The 27,546-nt window shown below is 39.7% G+C and overlaps 1 protein-coding gene across 7 annotated transcripts in view; it reads right to left on the bottom strand.

Annotated features, from left to right (window-relative positions):
* The window catches only part of PARD3B (par-3 family cell polarity regulator beta), a 399,043-nt gene that overhangs the window by 239,287 nt on the left and 132,210 nt on the right, over window positions 1–27,546 (bottom strand). For all 7 annotated transcript variants that reach the window (XM_072041064.1, XM_072041061.1, XM_072041062.1 and 4 more), the window contains one exon: window positions 127–218. In XM_072041064.1, the coding sequence (XP_071897165.1) occupies window positions 127–218 (92 nt within the window). The remainder of the gene's footprint in view (window positions 1–126; window positions 219–27,546) is intronic.

Raw genomic sequence — 27,546 nt, 5'->3', positions numbered from 1 at the left:
GAAAAGGGATGAGGAAGAAGAGATCATGATGATAATGAGCACAACACAGGTGCAAGTGGAAGAAGTCAGTCTTGACTTGCATATTGACAAAACATGCTCAAGTCAGGGCCGCACAGATGTTCCTACCTGACAGGGAGCCGGGTCCTCTGAGATGACAACACTTCTGTAGGTCCACTGAGGTTCATCTCCCCATCCTCAAAGGATCCCTGGGAAGCACCCTGTTGAGAGATTTCAAAGCACATTTTGAAACTAAGCACGTATTTATGCATATAGAACACTGACTGTGTGGATATTATTGAGCCAATGCTTGAAAGAGAAAACGCATAGTAAGTAATGTCACCTCCCTGGCAGGGAGGTCCGAAAGGCCCATTTTGTATGGAGCGTACACAACAACTTTCACAGAAACGGGAGGACATCTGCAGTCGTGTTTGCTCACTCCAGAGTCCCACCACACTTCTACTGACATTCTGGTTTAATATGCCAGAAGGCCTTTCCCACCACCTCAGGGAAGAGAGGAGTGAAATTTTGCATCAAGGCCCTGTATAGTCAGTAGATTTCCTTCCCTTAACTTCACACAACCTAACAGGACATTCAGAATCTCTCAGATCATTACAAAAAGACAGAGTGATTGATGAAACTAGCCACCAGCCACCCTGAACTTGTATAGGGCTGGCTACGGTATGCTTGGGCACCTGTCTTTAAAAAGCTGCTCCGTGCTGACAGGGAACACTTCAGGCTGAAGGCCTCCACAGAGGTGGAAAAGCTACCAATACTGCTTTCTCCCCTGCCACCTCCTTGCTTATGATAGATCCCTGAAATCTCAAACAAACTGCTTTTTCTGTCCCTTGGCAGCTTTACTCTGGTAAAGACATTTTCACATTAACTTCACAGAAAACGAAATTATGGAACGACTTGGCCAGGCACAAAAATGCAGTGCACACAGGGACCTAACATTAACGCTAACACTCTTTAAAATTATTAACTTTCCTTTCCTGATCCTTAGATTCCACATGTTTGCATTTTTTTTCCATACTGGAAAAGGGAAAGAGGTACCAATGAGATAAGACCACTGTCAGCAGGTGATATATTAGCTTTAATGTACTGTACTTCGTTGCAACCCTCACAGCAATAATGTAAACACAGCAAAATCCGTAACAAAGACCTTCTTTGGAGAGGTCACTTCTGCCAACTCTGCAACAGGAATATAGCTGGAAGACATAAATCTTCAGCTGTCAACACACTAAGAGAATTCAGTTCAAAGCTTGATCTTAACTAGATAAAGCCAAAAGTTAATCACCATTTTTTTGTTGCTACAGTGGTACAATTTTCCAATGTATATACTTGCCATATCAAGTTGTGTCAAGGCAAATGGTAGCAAATGTTATAAATAAATTCCAAACAACAAAGCCAACTAGTTAGACAATTTTATTTTCTACTAAAGCTTTACGGTGTATATTAACATTTCCAGTTTCTCTCAAAGGACAGCTCTACCCAGAAAGACAGCTTTACAGGTTCGGTGGCTTCAGTCTCTCAAAGATTTGAGGAACTTATTTCCAATTCATAAGTAGAAAGAAGGTTGTAGGGAGAGGGGACTGCTTTTGTTTCAGAAAAGAATCATGACCAGACTTGCAAGCAAACTTTTGTATTATAAATCAAGCTGGATTTCTGTCCCTCGTTTCCCCTCCCCTTTTGTTCACTCACCACCACCACGTCTTTGAACCTATTATCTTGGCAGAAATTCTCTTTGCATGTTAATCAGAGCACAAGCCAACAGAGTTGGCTTCCACTGCAAAGCCAGTACAGCTCACTAAAAGTAACTTCTGTCACTAATGAAAGAACTATTTGAAAAAAATGGGTATTGAGTGCATGCCATCTCTTCCAATCCCTCTTTGCAGTGGAACCACACGTCAAGGAGCAATTCTTGTTGTATGAAGCATATTCCATACTAACCTCATAAATCACAAACTCAACCTCAAGCAGCAAGTTAGCAACAGAAATCTGACACACAGCCTTCATGTGTTGACTTCATCTTGAAAAAAAGACAGAGCCTTGGTAGCAGCAGATGCCAGAAGGAGACAGACCTCGTTAACTATAAGCTCCCAAACCTAACCTTTTTTAGCTAACCAGAGAAAACATTGGTGCTACAAAGGGTATTCATTTTGGAAAGTTGAAAATAGCCAAACCATGAGCAGATTTTGGGGTTGTAAATTAACCTGTCTCCTTTTTCTTCCAGACATTGGCTGCAACACAGTGCTGCTCAACGCATGAGTGAGAACTTGCTACTCATGCCTCAGAACAGTTTTGCTATTTAAAGCTTCCCTTGCAGTCTACTCAAGTCTGCACATGCTATATTACTTCTCTATTTCTGGGCTTTTGGGTACTGTTGCTTTTGGTACAGCGAGGTTACATCCATAGTTGTCCTCCTTCCCCCTTTCCTTGGATAACTGAGATTTCACAGCAACGACAAATATAGATACCAGAACATGATCTCATCTCATGTTTCTGCTGACTGATTCACACGTTTAAAACCCCATTTTTGATCAACAAGTCTAATGTCATACTTGGAATTAGATTTATTTAGTCACACAGCACAATGTTGGCAAGTGCACAGCTACGCTGCAAGATAAGTAAAAGGTTGTTACACAAAGATGGCAACCAACTGTTCTCTTTTCTGCTAAAGGTAAGATCTGCAAAAGATGTCAGCAAGCTGGAAAATAAGGTTGTTATAGCTAAGAGGGGTATCAGACCTCCAATAGAGGTCTTCAAGGACAGACTTTAAAATGTGTCAGGAATGTTTCAGGGCATGTTTATTCCTGTGTTAGAAAAAGTGGTCCAACCTTGTGAAGTGCCTGACAGCCACACATCGCCACTGTTCCGTAAGGGAGAGCTTCAGAGAGGAATTAAAGGATGAAGTTTGGAGTCCAAAACTTAAACTACAGCTTTTTCTTTTTTTTTTTTTTTTAATTTTATTTAACATTCAATGGTAAAGGCTCCTAAAAGAGTAGTTATCCACTCCTGAGCTGGGCCACTGAGTTTTTACAGACTTCAGAAATGCCACAGGGAGGGTTCAGTGTCATACTCCCCTCCTGAACATCACCCCCAGCTTTTATTGAAGGCATACAGTGCTCACACACCACAGATCATGGCATGCTAAAATCAGTAAACACAGCTAAATATATTTAAAGTCTTAACTTATCGCAGAAACACAAATCATAATAGTAATTCATAATTGGGCTTCTCTGAGAATGACATTAGATTTCCAGTCACGTAATAATCACTACAAACGGACAAATTCCTTTTATACTTCAGCATTTCATTAGAGTCACAGTAAATTTAAACAGATATCTCCTGCCCAACAGGCGGAATGATAGCAAGCCAACGATGCACAGCTATTAGAAGACAATGATCCAAAACACACAAATTCTTAATATCTTGTTAATAAAGATCAATTGCCAGTTTTTCAATAGTAGCAGAATTAATGACACTGACTCCCCAAACTTTACTCACATTCAGCTGCCAGTGTAATATAACAGAATTGCAGTTTTCAGTTAGGAAATAGGAGTAAATGCAAAAAGGTGTGGTAAGTAGAAAAATCAAGAAGGCACATGCATCTAAGAAAAGTGGCATAATTATTTTTTTTTAATTTATTTACATAAGGATAATTTTAATTAAGCGTTTTTTCTTAGGGCTGCAAAAAGCATGTTTTTCAAATTAGGACTGGAACAGAAGAGAGGGATCCTATTAAATAATAGCTCTCTGCAAACAACTATAACCCACATGCTTGAAAGTATCCCGTATTCATTGCATGACAGTTCTTGAAATAGGTAGATGTGTATGTGTAACAGTTGGAGTAACAGAGTATATGCCAGTAACGTTTTCTACTCTGCAAGTGTGCACCATATTCCCAATTTAACTTTCAGCATGGATAGTATTAGCTCCCAAAACAAATATGCTGAAATCAGTAGAGCATCATACTGAGATTAGAGTATGAGAAATGCAGAAACATGCCCCTACCCTTTCCTCTCTTTAAAATGCTCATTTGACAAAAACAAACAAACAAAACAAAAAGCAAAACAAAACAAAACAAAAAAACTCAGAACTCCTTGGAACCTATCAGCTTAAATAAAAATGAGAGTGGCACTTTTGAACAGAGAGATTAAAGCATTGGTTTCTGGCTAGAGAAGAAGAAAGGGATAGACAAAATTAGCTCAAAACAGTCAAAGCTCCTGTTTTGACTTCAAACAGAGGGAGCAGCCCTGAGCAGCCAACACAGCAGAGGGCTGCCTGACAGCAAGGCCACTGACCGGCCCTGCACTGTGTCAGGCCATTGCTCTGCTTTCCTGCTATTGTCACAACTAAGAAAAGGTGTATTTTCAAGTCTTAGAAAAAAAAAATCTGTACCTGATCAGCTTTCCAACTAAACTCTGATTACAGTGTAGTTTTCCATTATCTGTTACTTCAAAATAAATTTTTCACTGAGGGTCTCCTATAACAATATTTTGTGTATTCACTCAAGAGTACACTATACCACATTGTCAACATGACAGATCTTTAGAAATAGTCAAGAGCCACCAGCAGGCATAGAAGGGCTGTTATTCACCTCTCTGACAGACTCCCAATACTATTGTTAGAACAAGATGCAAGTTTGCAGGTCATTCCAAACTGCAGACATATCACTTTTGGAAAAGCTATGTAGCTAAAAAAAAAAAAAAAAAAAAAAAAAAAAGGTCCTTTTCTATTTGGAAAAGGAATTCTTATTAAACAATAAGCAGCAGTAGACAAATCTCAGAACTAGATGGGAAGTTTAGAGAAACAGTAACTCTGTGTAAACAACTGGAAGACATCCTGAGTGCAGGGTATACTTGGAGTATAAAGCAGTCATCAAACACTAACCATAAAATTGAAGGAAATAAATAAGATCTATTAATAAGAATTACAAATGGTACCCACTCAAAGTCTGGCATATCCCAAGGGAAAATATCTTTATTTCAAACTTTATTTTAATGGCCAAGTTAAAAGTGAAAATATATGCCTTAAGTTCCAGTTTATAGTATTGTATTCCCAGAGGAGGTCAGGCTTTTCAAACAAAGGAAAGACCTCCAGACCCCACAGCAGAAGGTCGCGGAGCAGAGCGGCAGGTCGCAGAGCTCGCTCTCCCTGCGTGGCCAACGTGGATCCTCCTCCAAGAAGGTTCAGTGGCAGTTCAGGCCCTACCAACACAACAAACAATCGGAGGCGAAGAAAGCTGGGGGTGAAAGGGACGCTAGTTTACAAATGCAGGAAATGTCTCATCGACTGCTCTCACAACAGACAGCCCTAATTTCCATATTTAAAAACTGAGCATTTTTAGCAGCACTTTCAGGATCATGTGAGCATTTCTGACAGCCAGAAAGAGTTTAAAAAGCCACAGCACTATTTTTAGCTTGAAAAATCAGCACTTTCATAAATATGCCCAAACCGATTAATAGCCACTACAAAGGTGTTTACCTTTACTTACAGCAACAAACGCAACAGCTGACATTGCATACCAAATACCCCAAACCATCTGGCTCAAGGAACATGTGTAAATGCTGGGTTTTGTTCTATAAGAATATAAACAGGCACAGGGTTAAATACGTTAACCTTATTTGAACCCACGTGGCACACCTCTTGATGCGTGAACGTTCAGCACATGGACACGGGGCTGGCTGGGCCCCGCCGCGGCCTGCTGGAGGGCCGCAGAGGCTGTGAGCCTGGTGGGGCTCCCGGCCAGCTCGGAGGCCTGCTTGCCCCACAGGGACCCGGGCCTTTTGTTACCCTGCTCCTGTCACCCTCATATTGTAAAACGAAGAATGCAGCAAGCCACAGCTTTCAGCAGGCTACACAAAACCAAAGTCACTCATACGCTGGAAAGGAAAGCAAGGTTTTTGTCAGTATCTGTATTTCACCTGCTTACCTAGTTACCTGCCCACCCACACAACTTCACATAATAACCAAAAACACTTCCTGAAATGTATTTGTAAGTGGAATGGTTTGGTACCACAAAAGCTAGTATAATAATATTCCTTTAAAAAAATCAGATGAAATTTAAAATATCACTTTCCTTTTTTGCTTCAAAGTGTGATGAAATAACTAACAAATACTTTTAAAACTAACCGATAATAGAAGTTGAGTAAGCTGTTCGGTATGCTCTTAAATGACATTACAGAGCTTGTCCGAAAGAGAAATTTTGATCAGACATGCAAGCTGTCATACTTAAACAAGTGTATTTATAATCACAACTGATTTATCTAAATTTAAAAATTCATAACCATCTAAATCCCCACACTATAACTATCATTGCTATATCAAGCACAGAAACCAAGGCAAAACAGGCCAATAAAAAGCTGCTAAGCTAAAGGAAAAAATATTAGCATTTGATACTGCGTATTCCTTACTTTTCCAGTGGTCTGCTTGATTTAAATCACTCTGCCTCCACAAAACGTGACGAGTATTTTTAAACAGCTTACAATACTTCCTTTTCACTTACTGATTAATCTACATCATGCTCTTGACTATTCAGAACGAAATTCATTTTAAATGGATAATTGATGCAATTGTGCAGTATCTGCAAATGCAATTAATCACTTGCTAAAGATGATTTTTAGGCAGGCAACAAATACAAAAATAAGAATCATGCAACTTCTTTCGGTGTTGTCAACTGAAATGTGTTCTGCTGGACTCGTAAAGGTATTTTTCAAAATCAGAACAGCTGTACATCTTCAGATATTTTTAACACAATATGCAAGTGGATTCATGTTTAATTAGCACAACGCAAAGACAAGCTGTAATACAGTTTGGCTTTCAGCAATTACATGACAGTTTGAGGAACCATAACAGCAACATTTCCCCTCTCAACTACCAATGGGTGCCTTGAATGTTGTAGTGAGCTGGTCTTGGCACTTGCAAAGATATTTTAAGCCAAGGGCATAAATAGACGTGCTCCTGGGAATCAGTCTGGAGTAGATTAAAAAATTATTCCACTGAAGTGTTTGCTACCAACTCTCTGCTGAGGGTTATCCTCACAGCTGAACCATACTGGTGGACTGCATACTTACTGTTTGCTCTTCAGTGCTAACTCCTTCCCTGGCAGGTCTACCTACTCCGTGCAACTTTGCACTGCGGCAGATTAGGTGTAACTGAACCACATGCACAGTTCAAGTGATGTACTCCATATCATTGTGAAAAGTGGGACAGGAACATCTTAAGGATACATGGCCATTTCCAAAATGATTGTTTACACCTTAGAGCAGTGGTCAACAACTGCGGCCAAATCAGTGGGAGGGCACACTGGGAACAGTAAGCAGTCTCTCTCACACCTAGAAAACAGGGAAGAATACCTCATGGGCTTAATCATGGGAAGCAGTATCCTCTACCCTCCTAATCACCACTGGTCCAAATTCAACAGGTACCTTGAAGCCACTGCCTTGTACCTGGGCAAAATATTGTCGATATCAAACAGCTCCCAAGGAGCACAGGAGTCAGCATGAACCAAACCAGGAGAGCCTCTGTTCTCTGTGGACAGAAGTGACACCAACCAGTCTCATACCTCTTAACCTCCAACAAGCTCTTCTGGAAATGCCCAGCTTTGCAGCATAAAACACACTTTGCCAAAATCAACCTCCAAAGTGTCCTCCTTAACCCAATTTGTTTCCAGTCTTAACCATTAAAAATGTTGCTCACGAACCTCCTGAAACCGCATGGAAACAGCAACACTTCATTCCTAAAGTCATGAACAAACAGTAAAGTCCTCTTTTTAGGAGCAGCAAGGATTGGTTTAAGCCTGGAGATCAAAACTATTGCATTTAATTTTGGTCATGAAACTTTCCAAGGGTCCTTGGATGGGAAATGTCTCTCTAACACCAAGTTAGAAAAAAAGAAATTTCCACTAGCTTCAACAGTAGTGGAGTTCACACCTTTATTGGCATTTGGTTTACATGGCTGAAGGGAAGGAAGAGGCGCAGCGAGAGTGCCTGTGTAAGTACTTCCTTCGGTGAAAGGCTCAGAGGAAAAGAAAAATGAGAACTACCACAGTGAAGTCTCCAGAAGTAGCTTTCCTGCACATAAAACTCTGGACTTAAGCCCAACGTTTTAAGAATTTCCAGGGTGAGGTGTGAGCAATGTATTTTCCAAAATAGTATAAAGCAGCTTTTAAAAGCATTGATAGTATATTGATAAATATTTGGATTTAGCACCTCTACTGGCCAAGAACCAATTCTTGAAGTAGAAGGAAAATTTTCAGGAGAGTAAAAAAAGTAACTACCAGAAACATAAGTAATATGATGTTTGCAACTTTTAGAAGCTGTCAGTATTGGAATAATTACTGCAGTGATGGAGGTATGTGGCCAGTCATACGACCACTAGTAACTTTATAACAGATAATTATTTATTAGCCCTCCTTCCCATTTATCATGTTGATTTTAATTGCTCTTGCTTGGGTGGGCATTCAAACATATATATATATATATGTTACTGAATGCTTCAATAGGGCTTTTAATTACTAAAAACACATTAGGATTCTATAAGGTCTACAGTGGATTAGAAAACGAACCTCTATTTTCTTCAACAAGAAAGTGCCAGGGTCTGCCCAATATCAGATAGAAATCAGTTGACCAGAACCTATAGAAAGAGCTACACTCAATGCTGAGATTTTTCCTGACTGGAACTATATTCATAGGACAAAGTAGCAGCAAAACCAGGCAGAGAGTTTTGCTGATTTAAATACCCTTTGTCTGTTGCTGAGTGTCTACATGGTCTTTTGAAGACCGGAAGATCTCTACCTGCATTGCAAGCCAACTAGAAACTACAGGACAGCATTTAGCAGGTCACTGTGAGAGTTAGGTTATTATTTCTGTCTCAGAAAGATTATCAATTTGAGCTCATCCATGCTAAGAACTTTTTAAAAGATTTTGGCAGACCTAAAGCATGAGTACTCTTGTGCCTAGTTGTTAGAAATCAAGTAGATAACCTAGATAACCCCTGAGATTCTACTAGTGTAATGTTAAAATATTAATATTTTATTTACCTCTTACAGTTTTAATTAAAGGCTGTATTTACTGTCCAGAAATCTATGGCTCTCTTATTTACAGGAACCATGTAGCAGTGCTATCAACAATGCAAGACAGTGAAGAAGTAGGTGTTTCCAAGCAAAAACTTATAATTTCTTATGTATCACCCACTTGGAGACAGAATCTGTATTCAAAGAAAGTGCACAACCTTTGGACATTTGAGCTACTGTACAAATTATTTGGGGGCATTCCCATGGCAACAAGCATCATTTTAGAAGTGCTCATAATTAGCACCACAAATGCACATTAATCCCTTCTCTTGGTTAGAAACTGCCATGGTGCAATTAATGATATTGCAAAAATGAGAAAAAATCACATATCTGCAAGAAAATCTAGCAAGTTTTCTCAGACCAAGAGAATATCACATCATCTTCCCTAGTCCAACTCACTATTTCAAGCCTGCCAAGATCTTGAATTGACAGAACCATTTACAAGAGATTTGCAAACTGTATATCTGTATTTTTAATCCTCTCACTTGCACAAAGAGGAACTACTTGTATTCGTTTAAAAAAATGAAATCTTTGAAAACACTATACAATACACTGCAATGATTTCTTCAAAGCATTACTTAGTCAACATTTAAAGTCTTATCTAGGCATTCTTGCACATAATTCCACATCACCATTTTGCCTCAAAACAGATTTCTACTTACACCACATAAAACCACGAATTCTGAACACCTGAAAAAAATACATACATATATATATACACACAATATAGAAAAGAGAAACAAATTACAAATGTAGTTTCTGTACCAATCAAAACTTTCTCCAGCCACACCAATGTGTCGTCAATATTACCTTAAAGGCTGCTAGGGAATACGTCCCATCTAAAAGCTTGATGAATAAATGACATTCTAGCCTCACATCTCTATTCCTCGCAGTAAATCCCGTATTGAATTTAGCCGTCTTTCTCAGTCCAAATGAAAGTTATGGATATGTGGGAGATCTCAATGATGCTGCCATTGCCTATTTTGATATTTAGAGGAAAAAACAGGGAGAAGAGGGAAAAGGAAGGTAGGTCAAACAATCAAATAAAAATCTGCCCTCACCACCACCACACCAGTGACAGTGGGAAGGGATAAGGAGGGTTTTCAAAATTCAAAAAACAAACCAGTTTTCAAAATCAGTAGAGGGACTGAACTAAAGAACATGTGTGTTACTTCACTGCTATCTTGTGCATGTAACGTATCACCTGAACAGGTTAGGTTGGTGACACAAGTCCATAGTTCTGTTGATTCTGCATCAGCAAGGAAAACCAAATCATTACCTTGCATCCACCTGCCTCAGCACTGCTCACAACCTGAGAGCACCAAAGTTAACTTCTGTCCGAGATCAGAAAACTTACTGCTTTGGAAACCAAACAGTAACGTCAGTAAAATGCTGTAGTGGTGTAACACTACCCTTTACTTTGCCTTAGAAGTCACTCTCATCATTAAGTCAGCATGACGGTCACTTCAGTAGCCCATCCAGCTGACACTTTGGAAAAGACCCTGCTGCCCATAATGCTTGCACCTCCTCAGACACACCTTTTTCCAGCAGCACGGCACTACCAGGCAGCACAACCCTATGCTGTGCCCAAGGCTGCCCCAAGCACCCGCGGCCTAGCCCGGGCACCGCTCACCTCCTCTGGTGGCACTGGCCATGTGCTACAGTCTGCTTCCTCCCTGTACAACGAACGCTAATAATTGCTAGTGATGTTACTACTGCTCCTCATATGGGATTATCACAGTGAAGCAACAGCACTGATTAATCAATTAGCATGGATTCATTAGAGAAGAGATGAAAGATAGGGCAATGTAATTGTGTTTACTGAACAATGGATGACAGTGTGCTTAAAAGCACAGGCTTTCTAATAATACACAGCCACCTAGCATGATATATACATAACATTATGAATATTTAGAACATTTTCACAGCAGAGCTGGAGAAAGAACAATCAGAATGTGAATGTGTGTGTGCAAGTAATGCTGGAGCCTGAGGAACGCAGAGGGGAGAAAGCACAAGATATGGCACAGAGGAAGGTGAATATTTTAGCTTTGACTTCTTTGTTAAACAGTTAAATCATGACCTGCAGTCCCGTATGCACAGGTGTGTCTGCACAACACAGTAGCCAACAATATAAACAGTCAAAGATGTTTCAAACATTATTAACCACGCTGTGATAAGCAGAAGAAAATCAAAAACCAGCATGCTTTTCTAACGAAACACCAACACAGCTCTATAAGAACAGAAGCATAGAGAGTAACAGATTTTTTTTCTCCAGATGTCTTAGGTGCGCATCCTTTACTGCTCACCCTTGACAGAACCTGAACACTGAACTGACATTAGCAATGAAAGACCCTAGACATGTCTTATGTTTTGACCATATGATCCTCTTTAAGCACTAATTTTATATTTGAAGATCCCTTCTTTTGTCTAATGGTAGTATACAGACTGGCCAGTAAATCAAGAGATGAGAAGAATTAATTTCTTGAAAATACGGTGCAGTATAGAGTTATTGAAATATAGCTCATGCTGCAATCTAAAACAATAAAGACTAAACAAAAATGTAACAGCTTACAGAAGAAATGTTTTGTAAAAAAGCTCTGGCAAAAAACATACCCGCCATACTCCATGAAATCCAAAATCTTCACAGAACTCAAAGATCAAGATCCCATGAGAGACCCAATCTATAGCGTGACAGGGATTTGAATTCTCTCAGAGACCCACTCATCCAGTGTTTTCCCAAGATACTGCCACAGCGTGCCAGGGAACCACAGTTTGCGATTAGTGCAGAGCTTCCTCAGCTTGGAATGCAGCCCTTGAACACAAGGTACTAAAAATTACATTGCTTGTTTAGATTAAAGGCACTTTCATTCCTGCTGGGAGTTAAGTATTTCCCCCTTAACTTTGTGGGCTGCAAATTTATTTACTCTTCAGTACATTCAGGCATTGAGTTAATGAAAGACTTATCAGCTTGCTTCAGTCTAAGTGGCTTACTGGTAACAGTCTGAGCATCATCCTGCAGCCATCTAATATTTAACCATTTTCTCCCTACTATAAGTGATGTTGAACTCTCCAAAGATAGTTTTATTTATGTATATATCATTTTAAGTTGCAGGTGAGGTTCATCCAAAATTGTCTCTGGTCACGGAGACTATGAAGTCTCACAGCTTATCTCCGTACAGGAAGGAATTATGTCCCTTGGAAATCCTCACCTCCCTTTGGCTTTGGGCATTTTCCGAACCAAATTCTCAACAAAACCTGCCCTGACACTAAGGACAGAGTCATCACGACAACCTAAGAACAAACCAACACAAATCAGCCTTGCCAGCTCTCTATTTGACAGGCAAACCCCAGCATTTTGCATTCTTTAAACCTAACTCTAAGAAAAACCTTGTCAGAGGAAACCCAGGTCTTTAAGAAATTGTGAAAGGACCATGGGAACATCTCAACCTAGACAGCACCAAACAATTGAATAAGGGTTAAATGTTGTCTGAATCTCTTCAAGGAACTGAGAATTGAATGTAAGAAAACATACAGCCCTACACAAAGCCCTTGATCTTGATCCTAATTCTCAATGGAAATTAAGACAACTGCATAGCATTTTAATTCTGTGCAACCGTATACAAAACCTAATTTTAGGATCTAAAATTACAGGCACGGTGGTGTTACCCTGAATTTATGAGTGGATATTATTAATAAATCTGAGTTGACTCCTATGAGTCAAGACATTACTATCAGTGGCTTATCTTAAACCTAGCAGGTAATTTAAACCAGAGGCAGATCACCTTAGAGTATATTGTTATTTCCAACAAATCCGTATGAATCATAACGGTATTTTCAACCTCTCCTAGGATTTTGAAAAGTCATCTGAAAATAACCTTTCATAAAATGATCTGGATTCATGTTAATTATTAACTACATCTTGAAATAACAGCACTGGTTAGTAAATAATTTGACAGTACTAAAAATTGCAGTGGAAGAAAACAGGACTTATCACATGGCTGAAAGAAAGCAGGGTGAACAAAATACGTTCAAAGATGTATTAGCATATTCACTGGGAATAAAACAGCACAGTAATAATAAAACCATATAGATTAAGATCAAGATATAAGACTTTTTTTTGTACTACTGATCAGATTATGAGAGAGCAATATTGTACAGTGAGATCCCTTTTTAAATTATTTAGAGATAAAAAGTAAAAGTAAATCATGAAGTTAATTTCATTTTCACACTCCAAAGTTGTATTTATTGACAAAACTGCTTTTTTCTACAGTTATAGATGGGCTTAACTGCACTACAGTTTTTGATTGATAGCAACATGCTTAATTGCAAGGACAAATGTCAGAACACATTGCTGCTCCTGAGGTGAGCACGACAGGTGACATGAATAAGTGAATAATTCTTAGTAAGACAGGAACAAGAAATAGCATAAGCTATTAACTCTCCTAATTCTTGTATGTGTTCCTGGACAAACATGCCTGTTTCTCCGATTTTTCTCACAAGCAAAGTGAATTATGAATTAATGTGTGTGTATATATATACACACACACACACATATATAAATGCTTACACAATAAATTCCTGGTTTTTATTTATTCCTATTTTAAAATAAACATTATCCCTTACACATCACTGGTTTTCTATAAACAAAATATCCCCAAGGCATGGTCAGTATATAAGTGGTTTCTGCAAAGTGGAAGGTAGTAACAAGCATCTCCTTGCATGCTTTTATATAGCTCCATCACTTCCTAACCTCTCCAGAGAAGATGTTCAATCTGGTTTCAGATTAGCAGAGAAACTACACACCAAGACAAAACAGCTCTCTCATTTCCAGTTCCTTCATATGAAGGACCCTGGATAATCTACTGCCAAGACTCCAAATCCAAAAGTGTGGTGCACACAGCAAAGTGCAAAGTCCCAAACTACTTTCCATACTCTACAGCATAATGAACACAGTGAGACACAGGGATGCTGTCCACGTGTGCAGACATAAAGCTTTCACTTCAGTATTCTACTTAATTGAGATTTTTAGAAGTATTTTGAATAGTTATTTTAATAAGATAAAGTTTACTTTCTCCTTTTTGGGTTAAGAAACTCAGAATTTATGCAGTCATTTAACATTTAAAAGACACTGAATCACATTCAGCAAAATAAAATGTGAAAGCTTTGCTTTATAAACCCCTTGTTTCAGCTGCATTGCCATCTCCAGGACTGCCATTTATTACAGCTCACCAAATAACAGAATCCTACTGTGCTTGGTAACTGCCTTGGATTAAGCTGTTTCCTTCCTTTGTTGATGTTTGAGTCACTTTGTCTCACACAACGAGTGAAAAACAGAAGAAGGTGAAGCAAACTATAGTAAAAGCTGTTTCATGAGCCAACATAGTGAAGGTGCTCTTGAAAATAACGTGACTAACAAACCTGTTTTACGTATGAGTAAAAGTAGCCTATAAATAAATTTTCAGGCAAGCTACAGGTCCATGCAAACCTCTGATGACTTTGAAACATGTCTCCTGTAGTTTGTCCCAAACTGCAAACCCCATTTCTCAGATTTCCTCATTTTACTCCGCTGGCTTTTTTGTTTTGTTTTTAATGCTACATAGGAGAGTGGAGGTCAGAATTAATAATGTGATTTGTGCTTGTGACATGCTGAAGAACATGACAGGTGCACAAAGGAGTGACAAGAAGTCTTGGTGCATTTTGATACTTTATGATGTTTCTGAGCTAAGGCATACAGCAACAGATTGATTTAATGATTAGCATATCCTTAACTTACAGTTTCCTTGACTTTTTAAGAAAAGTTAGGCTTTAAAACTTCACTACAATAAGCTTACATACATAGCGCAGACCAGTTTTGTTTACTAGTTAAATATTTCAAATATTATTGCTTATGAATAAGACCAACATGAATTATCCAGGTCTGATTACAATCAGAACTGCTCTTCAACCAGAAATGCTGGAGGAGCAGCAGCATTTCTACATGGGATGGAGAACTGGTTTTATTTTTTGCTTGCTTGCTTTTAAAGAAAATATGATGACTTAGATAAGTTCATTGAAATTTATTACTTAGAAAAGCAAATTTATAAAACAGTTTGTACAGTGAAGTTATCACACAGAAAATAAGCTTTTTCTGAAGACTTTATAATTGTATTATAAAAATCCAATGCAAGCTGTTAGACTTTGCTTGCAGCTTTTGTGTATTGAGCACTACTAATCTGCATATTTAATGGCTCCAAATCACTGCAATGTATTCTATGTACTCAAATGTAAAGACATTACCTTCTCTTCTAGAAAGAAAAGGTAGAAATAGCTCCAGTAAGTTACTTTGTGAGGGAAAGAACAAGGTAGACTTTCTGAAGAAAGGCATTGCATTCAGATAAGAACTTTGCCAAATTCAAAAGCTACTGAAGAAAGCATTCACTGCTTGCTTCTGAAAAAAAACTTAATAGTCTAGGACCCCTGAAACATGGTACACCCTGCAGCCACAAGCAATACATCCTTGACAAAAGTAGCTCCCAGCGGAAAAGAGGATCATGGCAGGAATGGCATGTTTTCAAGTATCTGTGCATAATCTCACACAGGGCTTTAAATTTCAGTATAAAAGGACAATGAATTGGGCTCAACACTTCAATAGGAAGTACTGGATAGATGAACCAAGACAGTGGAATAACAGAGTAATACTGATCTGTGTTGCTAAAGTGACATGCTGCTGCAATTTTAAGTTACTCCAAACTTCTGTGCAATAATACGTGCTTGTGCTTGTGTAGTGGCAGCAGAGCACTTGAGCCTGGAGATGACAAACAGAGGGGCCTGGGCTGATGAATGCCAGCTCAAAAACAGTTTGAACACTGCTTTTCCCTCAAGCATGAGCTGTCCACAGCACAGCGTTGTGAGCACAACATGAGTCCAGCTTCTAATAGAAAGAGAAGTGAGCTTTCCATTTGCCACATCCTCTCTCAGCAAATAGCCCTTTTCTGTTTAAATGGTTATAATTTTCAACAGCAATACTGGAACTTAAAGAAAAACCCAACCAGAATAACTTCTGGGGCAGCTAGACTTGATCTGGACTGAAATGCATGTCCCCCCTGTGCATGAATTCCTGCTGCTCTATCCAGCTCCATCAAGTCTGGAAATCACAAGTGCAAGGACTTGGGGAGCTGAACACAACCTGAAAAAAAGTTTGAACAGTTCTTTCTGCTGCAGTCTGAACCATCTTATGTCTTTGTAACAATCAAACAGGAACTGTTTACCATAAGAAAGCAAATATTATTTCTGTTGGTACGGCTATTTGGACATCTGATAGCCTCAGGCAACCCAAAGGGGCCCCAACAATAACAAGCTCAACTTAAAAGCCAAAGGGCAGATACCTTTGAAGTGAGGGATGACACAGAAACAGGAGCAGACCTTGAAGTTTGGACTGATGGAATGAACCTGAGCACTTCAGAGGATTTTTAATTCATCGTCACAACACTCTGGAAGGCAGAATAGGCACAGCTGATCACCAGTGGTGCTAAATGCCAGATAACCTAATGGCAAAACCTTCTTCCCCCAAACTCCTCCTCTAGGGAAAAGGCAGCTCAGCTCAGAGGGGCTCAGAACTGTGGCAAGTGACACTGGGGAATCACCTTTGTTGGTTCCTGATTAACTTGTAGAGACCACAAGTTGTTAACATTTTGTGAGCTGATTAAGTTCTATGTATTGGGAAAAAAAAAAAAAAAAAAAAAAAAAACCTCCACTAAAGCTACATTATGGAGCATCTCTGCAAAAGAAAACATGAGCTGTCTACTGAGAGGATCCTACTGTACAGGTAAGGCTGAGATGCACAGGAAAGGATCGCACTGTACCCTGCCACTGCAGAGAAAGCATGCTTTTCTGAGCAACTGGTGCTTCTCAGTGCTGAAAAGATTTAAGCATGTATAAACAGCTTTATGTGAGTGTAAAAGCTGTTATGTGTTACACGTTTTCACAGCTGTTCTAGGGACATAGAGTTGTCATTCCCCTTTAAATCAAAAATTAGCAAGAACTGTGCGCTCAAGAACTCTAGCAGTGAGACCATTATTTGTCACCAGTATTTTGTAGTTTATTGCTGCAGATGACGCCTTCTATCTGTGGTCAACAGACTCCCTTGACTACTTTTAGAGGGTCCTAAAAAAAAAAAATACTGAAGAGCTAGCTTACCAGTCTGCATTGGAAAAGTTTTGAGAGTCCACAAAGCAAGAAAATGAAACTATAAGCCATAGTTTGGATTATAAACCGGGTGGCATTTCTGACACCGGCAGAGATGTTGACTTTTGTGTTATTGAATGGACAGAAAATTCTTGTGTTTTTCTGTTGCTGATTATTTTTCATAGATATAAAACTGAAATGCACCACGGACTGCTGCTGTTTTTCCTCCTGGATTCGCTTCAGATTTATTTATAGCAGGGCTTTCCACCTTTATCTGCAAATGTCACAATTGAGCCAGAGACTTTATATAGTTTCTTGGTTTAATAACTACGGCAGATATGGCACACATTCTGCTTCTGCCCCTCTCTGAAAATAAACAAAACTAATCAGGTCTAAAAACTAGTTTATCTCTCACTGTTCATAGCAAATAGAAAGAGTTGGGCGCAGATAACCTAATTTTCACCTGTTTCTGCTTACTGCATATACACTAACTCAATTTAGATTGATCAGCTAATGTTTGCAGACTTACTACAGAGGCACAAGGGTACTACATCCATTCAGCTTATTTTTTAAAAAAAGGCATACCAAGATGAAATGTTGTTCACGCTCCTTTTTTAATTTTATTTTAGCTCTTTGTTTATCTCTTCACTTCAAAGCACTTCCAATATGAGGCACAGTTTCAGTGTGACAACTTTGTAAAATTAAAATAGAAAAAATGTGCCAGCATCAATCTGCTTTACATTGGAAAGCACAACAGCCTTGAGACAGAAATGACGACTTATGAGAGTGAGCTATAATGAACCCAGAAGTGCTATGTGCAGTAGGAAAAATATATTAGACTAGAGGCTGAATGCTCCTGACACAATTTGTCTTCCTCAATAGGAGCCTCCTGTTCCCCAGTCGCAGCGTACGGGCAAGTTCAACTCCAAAAGTGAGGGAAAGTCGTCAATATGAAGCTGCACAATTCTGTTTGCTAGCATCTCTTATTTGGATTGAGGCTGCCTGGGGTCCAAACAGACAGAAGCGCAGCACAGAATGAAGCTGAGTCCGCAGGAGGCCTCCCACAAGGGCAGCACGGCCCCTCCAGCCCCCTGCAGCTGGGCCTGGAGGCTGGCAGCAAGGCTGAGAAGCGGTGCTGGCACAAGGGGCCAGGTGAGGCAGCCAGCCTGCCCTCGGCAGCCCCCTCCCAGCCCTGCAGGAGCTGGGCAGCAGAGCGACAGCCCAGGGGGGCTCCGAGCCTGCAAACAGGCTCCCTGCTCCCACATGTCAAGGCAAGAGAAGCACAAAACTAAATGTAGTATTTCAGAGGGAGGTTAGAGATACCAATGGTATCTGTAAAAAAAAAGTGGTACGTGCCTTGGAAGCTAAGCCCTTCTAAAATTTCAGTGATTTTGGAAAATAAGTTTTATTCTAACAAGTTATATTCTGACTTCTCTGAACAGACACTTTTCCATTATCTGAACTGAATATATTCAACTCATTTCTGTTCTTTCCACAACAATGTATCTGGGGTGCAATTTTAATTCTCTTACAAGACACTGTCAGCAAAGGGCACCGCATGAACACATTCTATATACGCTGCTAAGTGGGTAGCATCACCTCGTATTGCTTTCCAAAGACATGCTTCCCCACTAAAAAGAGCTCATGGTGCGCTCAGCACAGAGACATCCCTCTGCCTTCTGCTTGAATAAAACTATTTTTGTTCCCCTAGGAACTGGTGAGTGCTATGAACTTGCTTTCTAACTCTTATTTGTACCATTATGTTATACATTTACCAGAAGTCTAAATTTATTATTTCAACTATTTAAAAAGCAAAGGAAACAGATTATAAATTGCATGTGTCAAATCTTCTCATTTGATTTTTGCACTGCAAACTAAATAGATGTATTTGCAACCCACAGTTGCCAATCAGCTCTAAATATTCATGAAATACTGGCAGCAGTGGAACAGAAAGCCGGACCTGAAGTAATCTCACAAATTGTGAAGAAAAAAAATGAACTATTTTTGTGGTCACCCTGATAATTATATCACTAATAAACTATTAATATTGAATAATTTAACAAACGTTACAGTAAACCTCAAACTTGCATGTTAGACCTGTGCTTAGAAGGTAACTGGCACTGGGCTGTACAGAAATAATTTTAATGGAACTAATATCTATAATTTGGTGTTTTATATACTTCTTATAGTATTATAAACGTATAATTGGCAGCAGATTCAGTTCCCAAAAGTGTTATAATCTGTTGGCACAGTGCCATACTTTAAAAAAATCTACATTTATTTACAGGAGCACGCATCTGGTTCTAATGAACTTGCTTTACCTGCTAATATCAGTGTTTGCATGACTGGTGACATTAACAGAATAGCGTCATCAATGTGCCTCTCAAAACAGCCATTTGAAAACGACAACTCCACGCAAACTAGACATTGAAAGGTAAAAAGGCAGAAAATTGTAGCCAGGCATTAAGTGATCATTTGGTTCAGTGTTTTGTAAACCCAAGGATAGCTTTGTTATTATTAACATGGTAATCCCTAACTTGAAAGTACTTCTATTGATGATGGGTTCTTGCTACATTCTCATGTGCTTTAAAATAAAAAATAATATAGAACAAACACGGTTGCTTGCTATGTATTAACTGGACTATCACTCTGACCATAACAAATTATCCACCACAAAGCGCTCTTGCTGGCTGTTTGGATACATCTATAAGGGGTAATCCTGGCAACTTCCCTTCTCTTCTGCATGACAGCATGGAGTGCTTCTCATTTTCACAGGGAACCAAAGATGGACAGAACAGCCCGAAGACTGTGGTGGAGCCACCTTCTTTTATCCCAACAATTAGCCCCACTATTTACTAGTTTACAGGGTAATTTCTAAATAATATTAAAAAGTATTTCTACTGTAGAAACTTTTCCAGTCCTTGGTGACTCACTCTGTTCCTCTGAGCCTCTGTGGTAGGAACTTGGGGAGGACTTGTAATATATGCCTCATATGCTCTTTCACATTTTTATCCACTAGAAGCAAAGCAGTTCCTGGTTTGAGCTGTTCTTCCCACTGCGCAGCACACTGCCTCCATCATCAATATTTTCTGGGTATCTTTTGTAGAATATTCTTCCCTTGGAGATAGAGTTACTGAATTCACTCTGTCAAATGGAAATCTGAGGGCATCAGGAAGGCATATACTTCTTATGAAGGAAATGCAGATACATTTATCTATATAATGTACATTAGCCCCATCAGTTTCATAGCTGCTGAAGAATCTTCAACACCACCAATAATTAAGAAACAGCACATCTTTGCAGAAGCACGCAGAAACACCTGATGCCTCTGCAGCTACTGCCAATGCCTCACAGATCTGAGGAATACACTCCTGTGCTTTTAAACCCAAAACAGTGTTAAGAAATCCTTTGACTAAAGAGAATATCCATACAAGAACTTGGTGACAAATCTGTTTGCAATCTCAGGACTGCAGCACTTCAGAGACATGATTTATTTAGATTATTTATTTTTAGATGAAACACCCATACTTTGGCTACATCTTTTAAAACCAAATAGGAGATATCTTTCTTCCAGCTGATAAATAGAGTTTCTTGTTCTTTGTGACTTGACATCCATTTAATCTGTGGGTTTCTATTCCCTGGTCTCTCCTCCTTTTAACATTCTTCCAAACTCTCATAGAAATGTTTTATAAGATTCCCCTTGGAATACGCCTCTCCTGCATTAGAAGCAGAGACTTCATCAGGGTTCTTCGGAAAGGCATCCTAAAATGAGGATGCAATGAAGAGCAACTGGCCGGTGCTCGGCCGGATCTGCCGGCAGAACCCACTTTACCCCCGAACAACAGGGTGAAGTCCCAGTCTTCTGCCTGCTTTCCAGCCTGCTGCTGGACAAAGATTCCTGCAGATTACTGCAGAATGGCATGGTGGGGGGTAGAAGCAGAAGGGGATTGGAACTGAATTCCAAATTGAGAAGCCTTGGCCGTGTTTCTTAGACCGAGGTGAGGCGAGCTGAAAGGCAGGGCTTTGCTTTTGTTTCCGTGAAGCTGACAGGTACACTGTGAAATTGATTGCACTTGGGAATTCCAAAAAAGCAGAAGAAAGGAAAAGGAGGTGGCCATTTTATCTCCACAGGTATTAAATGTATAATCATTGCAGATGTACCACCACTTAGCTCAATGGAGCAAGCAAGCCACCAAAAACTTGGCAGCTCTTTTATTTGAAGTCCAAGTTCATGCTGCCTTATTTAAGCCAGTTGTTAAAGAGACAACAGGCTCCCCAACCAGGAGAGCGTCTGTGGGACGCCACAGTGTGCTCTCAGCCCAGTCACACTGCATGCTGCGGCTCAGACACAGCACATAGTGTATTATGAGCATTCCTTAGGACTAGTGCAAGCAAGAAAGCTGTTTTACTTGCGTTATTGAGATAGAAGCTTGGGGATCCATATGTTCTACCAGAAACCTAGATTAAACCAAGGCAGTGTTTATTAGTAGTACATTAAAAATAAATGAATAAATCACAAACCAATAACCATCTTGGTTCCCAAGCAGGGAAAAAAAAATAATAACTTTGGGAGCAACTGTACTTATGTAAGATCACTTGAGTCCAAAATTTTTTGGTTTCTTGTTTTTAATAATATTGTTTGGGAACAATACTCTGAACTTCCAAATACACTTCAGAATCTGGAATACAACATAAGAACAACAGTACCAGCTCAGACCACAAGCATGCCCCTCTTTGGGTGTTCAGCACCAGCATACCAGGGTGCCTCACTAACAGACAGTTCTTGTTCCTCATCATACAGAGGAACAGGGACCAAAATTTGCTTTCGCAGCAACTCATCAGCATTTATTCTAGATTGAATCACTTCCTTTTTATCAGACAAAAAAAGGAAGTTGAGATGCTCATTCTAGATCTTGAATCTCGCTGAATCACCCTTACCATTTCAGTCGATATTCACAGTGGCCTCAGCTTTCTATTCCCAACTCCAACATACCAAACACACGCAATGCCCAAAGCACACAGCACACAGAAGCATTAGAATATTCCTCCCTTCATTCCAGTTGTCACTGTCAGAAACTGCTTTAAAGAGTATGGAGTAAATAAGGATCTACTGCCAATAAAAAACAAAACAAAACAAAAAAACAGAATTGTGAATTTGCATGTTTCAAAAATGATGATCTGCAAAACCTGTGTATTCAGATTAGCTGAGACACCATCTACAAAGGAAAAGAACAAATCCTTGGATAACGTCTTTCCAATGGGTACTTAAAGTACCTAATGGGCCTCTTCTACCAAAAAAAGCGTTTAAGTTACTATCAACACTAAGAGTAATGCAGCCACTGGCCTCAGTTTCAGAAATACAAAAATATTAACTAGAACCAGAGCACAGCCTCACAGATCTGTGCACTGTAAGATGATGTATTAAAAAATAAAAAAGAAATAGTTTTTTCTTAATGTCACAGCAACATTTGGGCCTAACTAGGTATCAGAGATATCTGCCATTATTGCCATTTGTTCCCTGGGTTACTATGCTTTGAGAAAATGGTGTCTATATATTTAATGATCTGTATTTCAATAGGACGCTGACTGAGAACCAATTTTATTTTAGCTAAATGTTTCTAGAGCTTGACAGTAAATGATATATATGTATGAGCCATGTTGACTGCCATCTTCCACTTTTAATTTGACTGTCAGACATACAAGTAACTTGCTAATGTTTCCTTCCAATTTCAGTGCAAGGAGCCTGTTGCATAAGCTGCCTGCTAAAAGCTGTTCCAGATGGAATGACAGTATTTTGTAGGACCCCAAAGATGTAGCTATAAGAGATGAATATGTGTCAGCAGCATTGAAAGCATGACCTTTTTTCCTTTTTTGTCAGCAGTTCTTATTCCCACCCTATAATTTCTCCGCATTCTTTGTAAGATAGGCCACGTGGGAAAAAGAAAGAGTTTAAGTCTCACAGCCATCTTCCATCATCTGCAGTCACATCTACCTGACTACACAAGGCAGAGGACAAAGGAGGAAGGTTTATAAACAATCAGGCATCTTTGAAATGACAGCCTAGGCCCAAAATTTATTTCAAAAAGGAAACAAAACTCAGCCCCCTACTAACATAAGTTCCAGAATGATGGAGAACTTTGATGGCTTTCATAATAGATACTTTCTCTCATGAATATTCACTGAAAAGCCTGCATTCCTCTCACTGGAAACAAGCTTTAGAAAGCAACACATTAACAATGAATAACATTTTACTGATTGTACCATTATTACTGATAATTTATATAGTATATTAACGTCACAGAACAGTCATCATTAAGCCTTATTAAAAGAAATCACAAAGTCTACTTATCCTTCTCAAATAAAAATATGTAAATTACACCCACCGCTCACCTTGCACAATACAGGTAAAACAATGCACTTGTTCTGAAGGGTAAGCCATGCAAGGAAGCACAAAGAAGTCTTTTTCCCCCGCACGTACCTCTTTGCGCACGCCAAAAAGGAAATTACTACAGGGCATTTCTGTCCTGTTTCAGATGATCAATTCACTGCTCTGAAGCACTACAAATATTTCGCTTAGATTTCTTAGTTTTTCCTCTACAGTGTACAGTAATTTCCTTTTGATGCAAAATGCCACGGCACACGCTACAAAGGCAGTGGGGGGAAAGCAGCACAGGGTGGAAAAACAACAGAGAGACTCAGGGAGGAATGGCTTTTGTTAATTTGACAGCCCTCAGCTAGCTGCATAGCGGGATTTATGAAAGGCTCGAGGAGGAGCGGTTTGCTGCGGTGTACGGCTGCCACGCAGCTCCGGTTTGTGCAGCGCCTCGCTCCAACAACTTCAGAGCTCCCCGGCTGCAGACGTCCCTCTGATCAGCTAATCACACATCAAGAGCGATGCGCTGGCTGGCTCTCACGCTGATGAGAAGTCACGCAGCATAAACAGGCACACGGCAGTTGCTTTAAAAACTGGATTCTCCCAGATCAGGATTGCCTTTCAAAACCCGGCACTGTTCAGAACCTCCCAGGTGAATGACAGCAAGTTCTTTCCCGTCTCCCCAAATCTGGGGTTCAGTTCTACACAGCAGAAATTTCAAGAGCAGGAGCTAAAATATTAATGGGAAAACTTCACTAGAAAATAAGTGAATGCCTTCCAGAACTTCAGTACCTCCCTGGTCTGAAAGACAGACTTAAACCATGTCACTTCAGTGAAACAGTCTTCCTTCTACCCTGCAACAAACACTGTAACACCTAAGATGCATTTCCACTCCTCCTTTATTTGTTGCCTAATTGTAACACATCAAAAGCATTGGATTTCAGGCATTACATCATCAAGGTACAAACCCACAACCACTGCTCCAGCGCTGAGCCCTCCAGCACTGAGCCAAGAGAGACCTTTCGTGCCCTGCCTTGCTTTTAAACAGCCTAATTAGATGAAACAATATTTTTAGCTTTTACTTACCACGAAACACCCAAACATTTTGAAAGTACTATTGATAATCTTTACCTCAAAACCAAGCTCTGATTGTGGTATGACTTCATGTTTACATACGCACATAAAACAGCGTGCAAAAGGAACAAGCCATGGAGCTGCATCCCTACACACGCTCACATTATGCTAATCTGCAGACTCTTAATCAGAAAGGGTAATACGTTACAAACACAATTAATGGCCAGAAGAACCAGGGCAGGTTTCGACCCTTTTTAACAAGGGCTTGAAACATAAAAATGTTCTGATTATATATGAACCTTATACAAAATTGCAAATTATATGTCCACAATGCATAAAATACGGTCAATTTCAAGTCACTTTTAGGTAAAAATGGAAACTGGACAGAGCTGCTGGAGCAGCTCTTCAATTGATCCTACATCTCATTGTATCCTTAAGTATGGATAAATGCAATTTAATCAGCCATTCCTATTGATTAACTCCAAGTTAACCCAAGTATTTATTGAAGAAACATGCAACTATAGAAGAAAAGGAGGTCATCCAGAATGTGGCAGCCCCATGATAATCAGCAGGTTAGCGAGAGGAGGTGAAATACTCATCCCTCCCAAATTAATGCAGAACTCCCATCAACTTAAAAGGGACTTCATCCATTGTGAGTTTTAAGAGAGTGGAGAAGTCTGTCCCTGAGCAGAGACAAGCAAAGGTAATAGCTTCAGAAAGGGAAGTTCAGATGTTTTAATTAGACCATGATAATTACTATGGTTCAGTACTGCTGAACTAGACTGAGGAAAAGCAGCAAAACGTGATCTCCGCCCTAGAAAGTTCAATGGTGAACCCAAGTGCATGCCCCATCAGCACCTGACTGGTGCCTGGGCAGTGGCCTCCAGCCAGGCCTGGGCAGCCAGCATAAAATCCAGCTCCACTCCCTGAGGCACGCTGTGCAAGGGTTGAGGGAAAGGCTGGAGGCAAAAGCAGGCTTCCTCCATCCCAAAGGCTTCGACTGCCTCAGTCCCACAGCATGGCCTCACTCTGAGTGGGGTCCCCGGGAGTAGGCTTCACGTCTGTTGCCAACCGGATAGCCCAAAGCCAGGACACTCGCAGCCAAAAAGCTGCTGGGCCAATACTTGGCTACTGCCAGAGCAAAGCTTTGGGCACAGAGTTTTGCAGAGGAGTGCATTACGCTGACTGCTCTTCCCTGAAGTCCCCTCTGGAGAGGCAGGGGGGAGTCTGCATTTCTGAAAGCCTGGCCAGGGCACCGCGATCGTGACTAGTCAGAAGAGGTTAACAGCTGCCTTCGTAAATTAACAAATTCACTAAGAAATACCTCTTCTTTGATAGCATATTTGGATTTTTGCTATCCCCCTTTTTCCCTGAATACAGTCTCTAGATTTTTCTGTGGCAGCTATCACGATAAGGAAGGAAAGGTCTGGATGAAACGAGAGACTCAGATTCCGTACCATCTGTTAAATGACTTCCAGTCTGAGAGAACAGATGCTGGACTTCACGATCAGATTTTGACTGATCTAGAAACATTTTGCAAATTGGGGCTAAAACTATAGCTAAGACAAAACAAGTGTCAGAGGAAAACGTGAACGAATGGCTTAAATTCATCTCAAGCTCCCTGGTCACTCAAAAGACACTTCCTTTTGGTAATCATAATATGGCATGAGACTGCCTTCCTCTGAATATACACCAGGACAACATCTGAAAAGAGTATGAACTCCGATTAGATTCTACAAATACTGTGTACTGCTCAAATGGTTTGTCACATTCATCCAGTTCTCCTGGACCAGGCAGCAGTTTTCTTACCCTATTGCATGTTTGTGCATGCAATATGAAGAAATTGTGCAAGAAATGCATCAATTTTACTTGATGCGTTACCCTACTGCACATCTGCCTTGCACTCACCTAGAGACAAACCAGTGTTGCCCTGATGTTCATATGACAATCACCTCTTAAAAACCTGACCACCTACTATCCGTACACATCATGTAAGACAGCATAACCACGAGCATTTCTATGTAATACCAAACTGACTGTTCTGTGGGAATTTTGGTGTTTGATACCTAAAGTGCCAAGAACAACCAAGTGAATTATAGAACACAGATATAATTTTATATTTGAAACTAAGATAGCAGTGGCATAAATAATGCAAACACGTAGTTTTTATAGTGTATACTGAAGATAGTTTACACTACTCATAGTTCTGATTCTTCCAACTTGCATATGAATGTTCACAAGCAGCTTAATTAGAAAAAAACATGTGGCAAAGAAAATGTAATAATAGTTTTAATTTTTCAGCTGCAATATACAGAACAAAAGAAATTTCTCTAAATACCCCTTTAAAGCTTGTGTGAAAGAGCACAGCTATATTCAAAATGCAGAGCTGTTTGTGCCATGTTTTTTCATTTGTCAAATATCAATTCTTCCTTGTGTTTTAAAACAATCTGTACTTAATTTAAGTTATTTAAGCTTTTTATGCTTCCCAATACATTATGCCAAAGCATATTTCAGTATGATTGACGATGAGAGTTTTAGAAATAGTACTGTTGCAAAAATAAGAGCTGGTGTAATGTGTTTTGCTGTAACAGATTTTCATTTTAACAATAAAAACTTTCAACCTTCTGGGACTTTTTCCCCCACTTACACAACATTTCAAAATCTGAGAACCTTCCTCACTCTTGTTAGCTGTCCAGCTTTTGCTGTTAACCCTATAGCTGACAGAGGGATGCTCTGTCTTTTAGGCACAGAGGTTTCCTTTAGGCCTAGAGGAGTCTTGTGTACTGATACAACTCAGTGAAGCAGTGTAAGCCTTCAGCCTACAGATACAACTGGAGTCCCCATATAATTGCATTAAAAG

This window comes from Anas platyrhynchos, chromosome 7 (genome assembly GCF_047663525.1).
Source record: "Anas platyrhynchos isolate ZD024472 breed Pekin duck chromosome 7, IASCAAS_PekinDuck_T2T, whole genome shotgun sequence".
Taxonomy (NCBI): Eukaryota; Metazoa; Chordata; class Aves; order Anseriformes; family Anatidae; genus Anas; species Anas platyrhynchos.
This window is presented reverse-complemented; position numbering and strand designations above follow the sequence as displayed.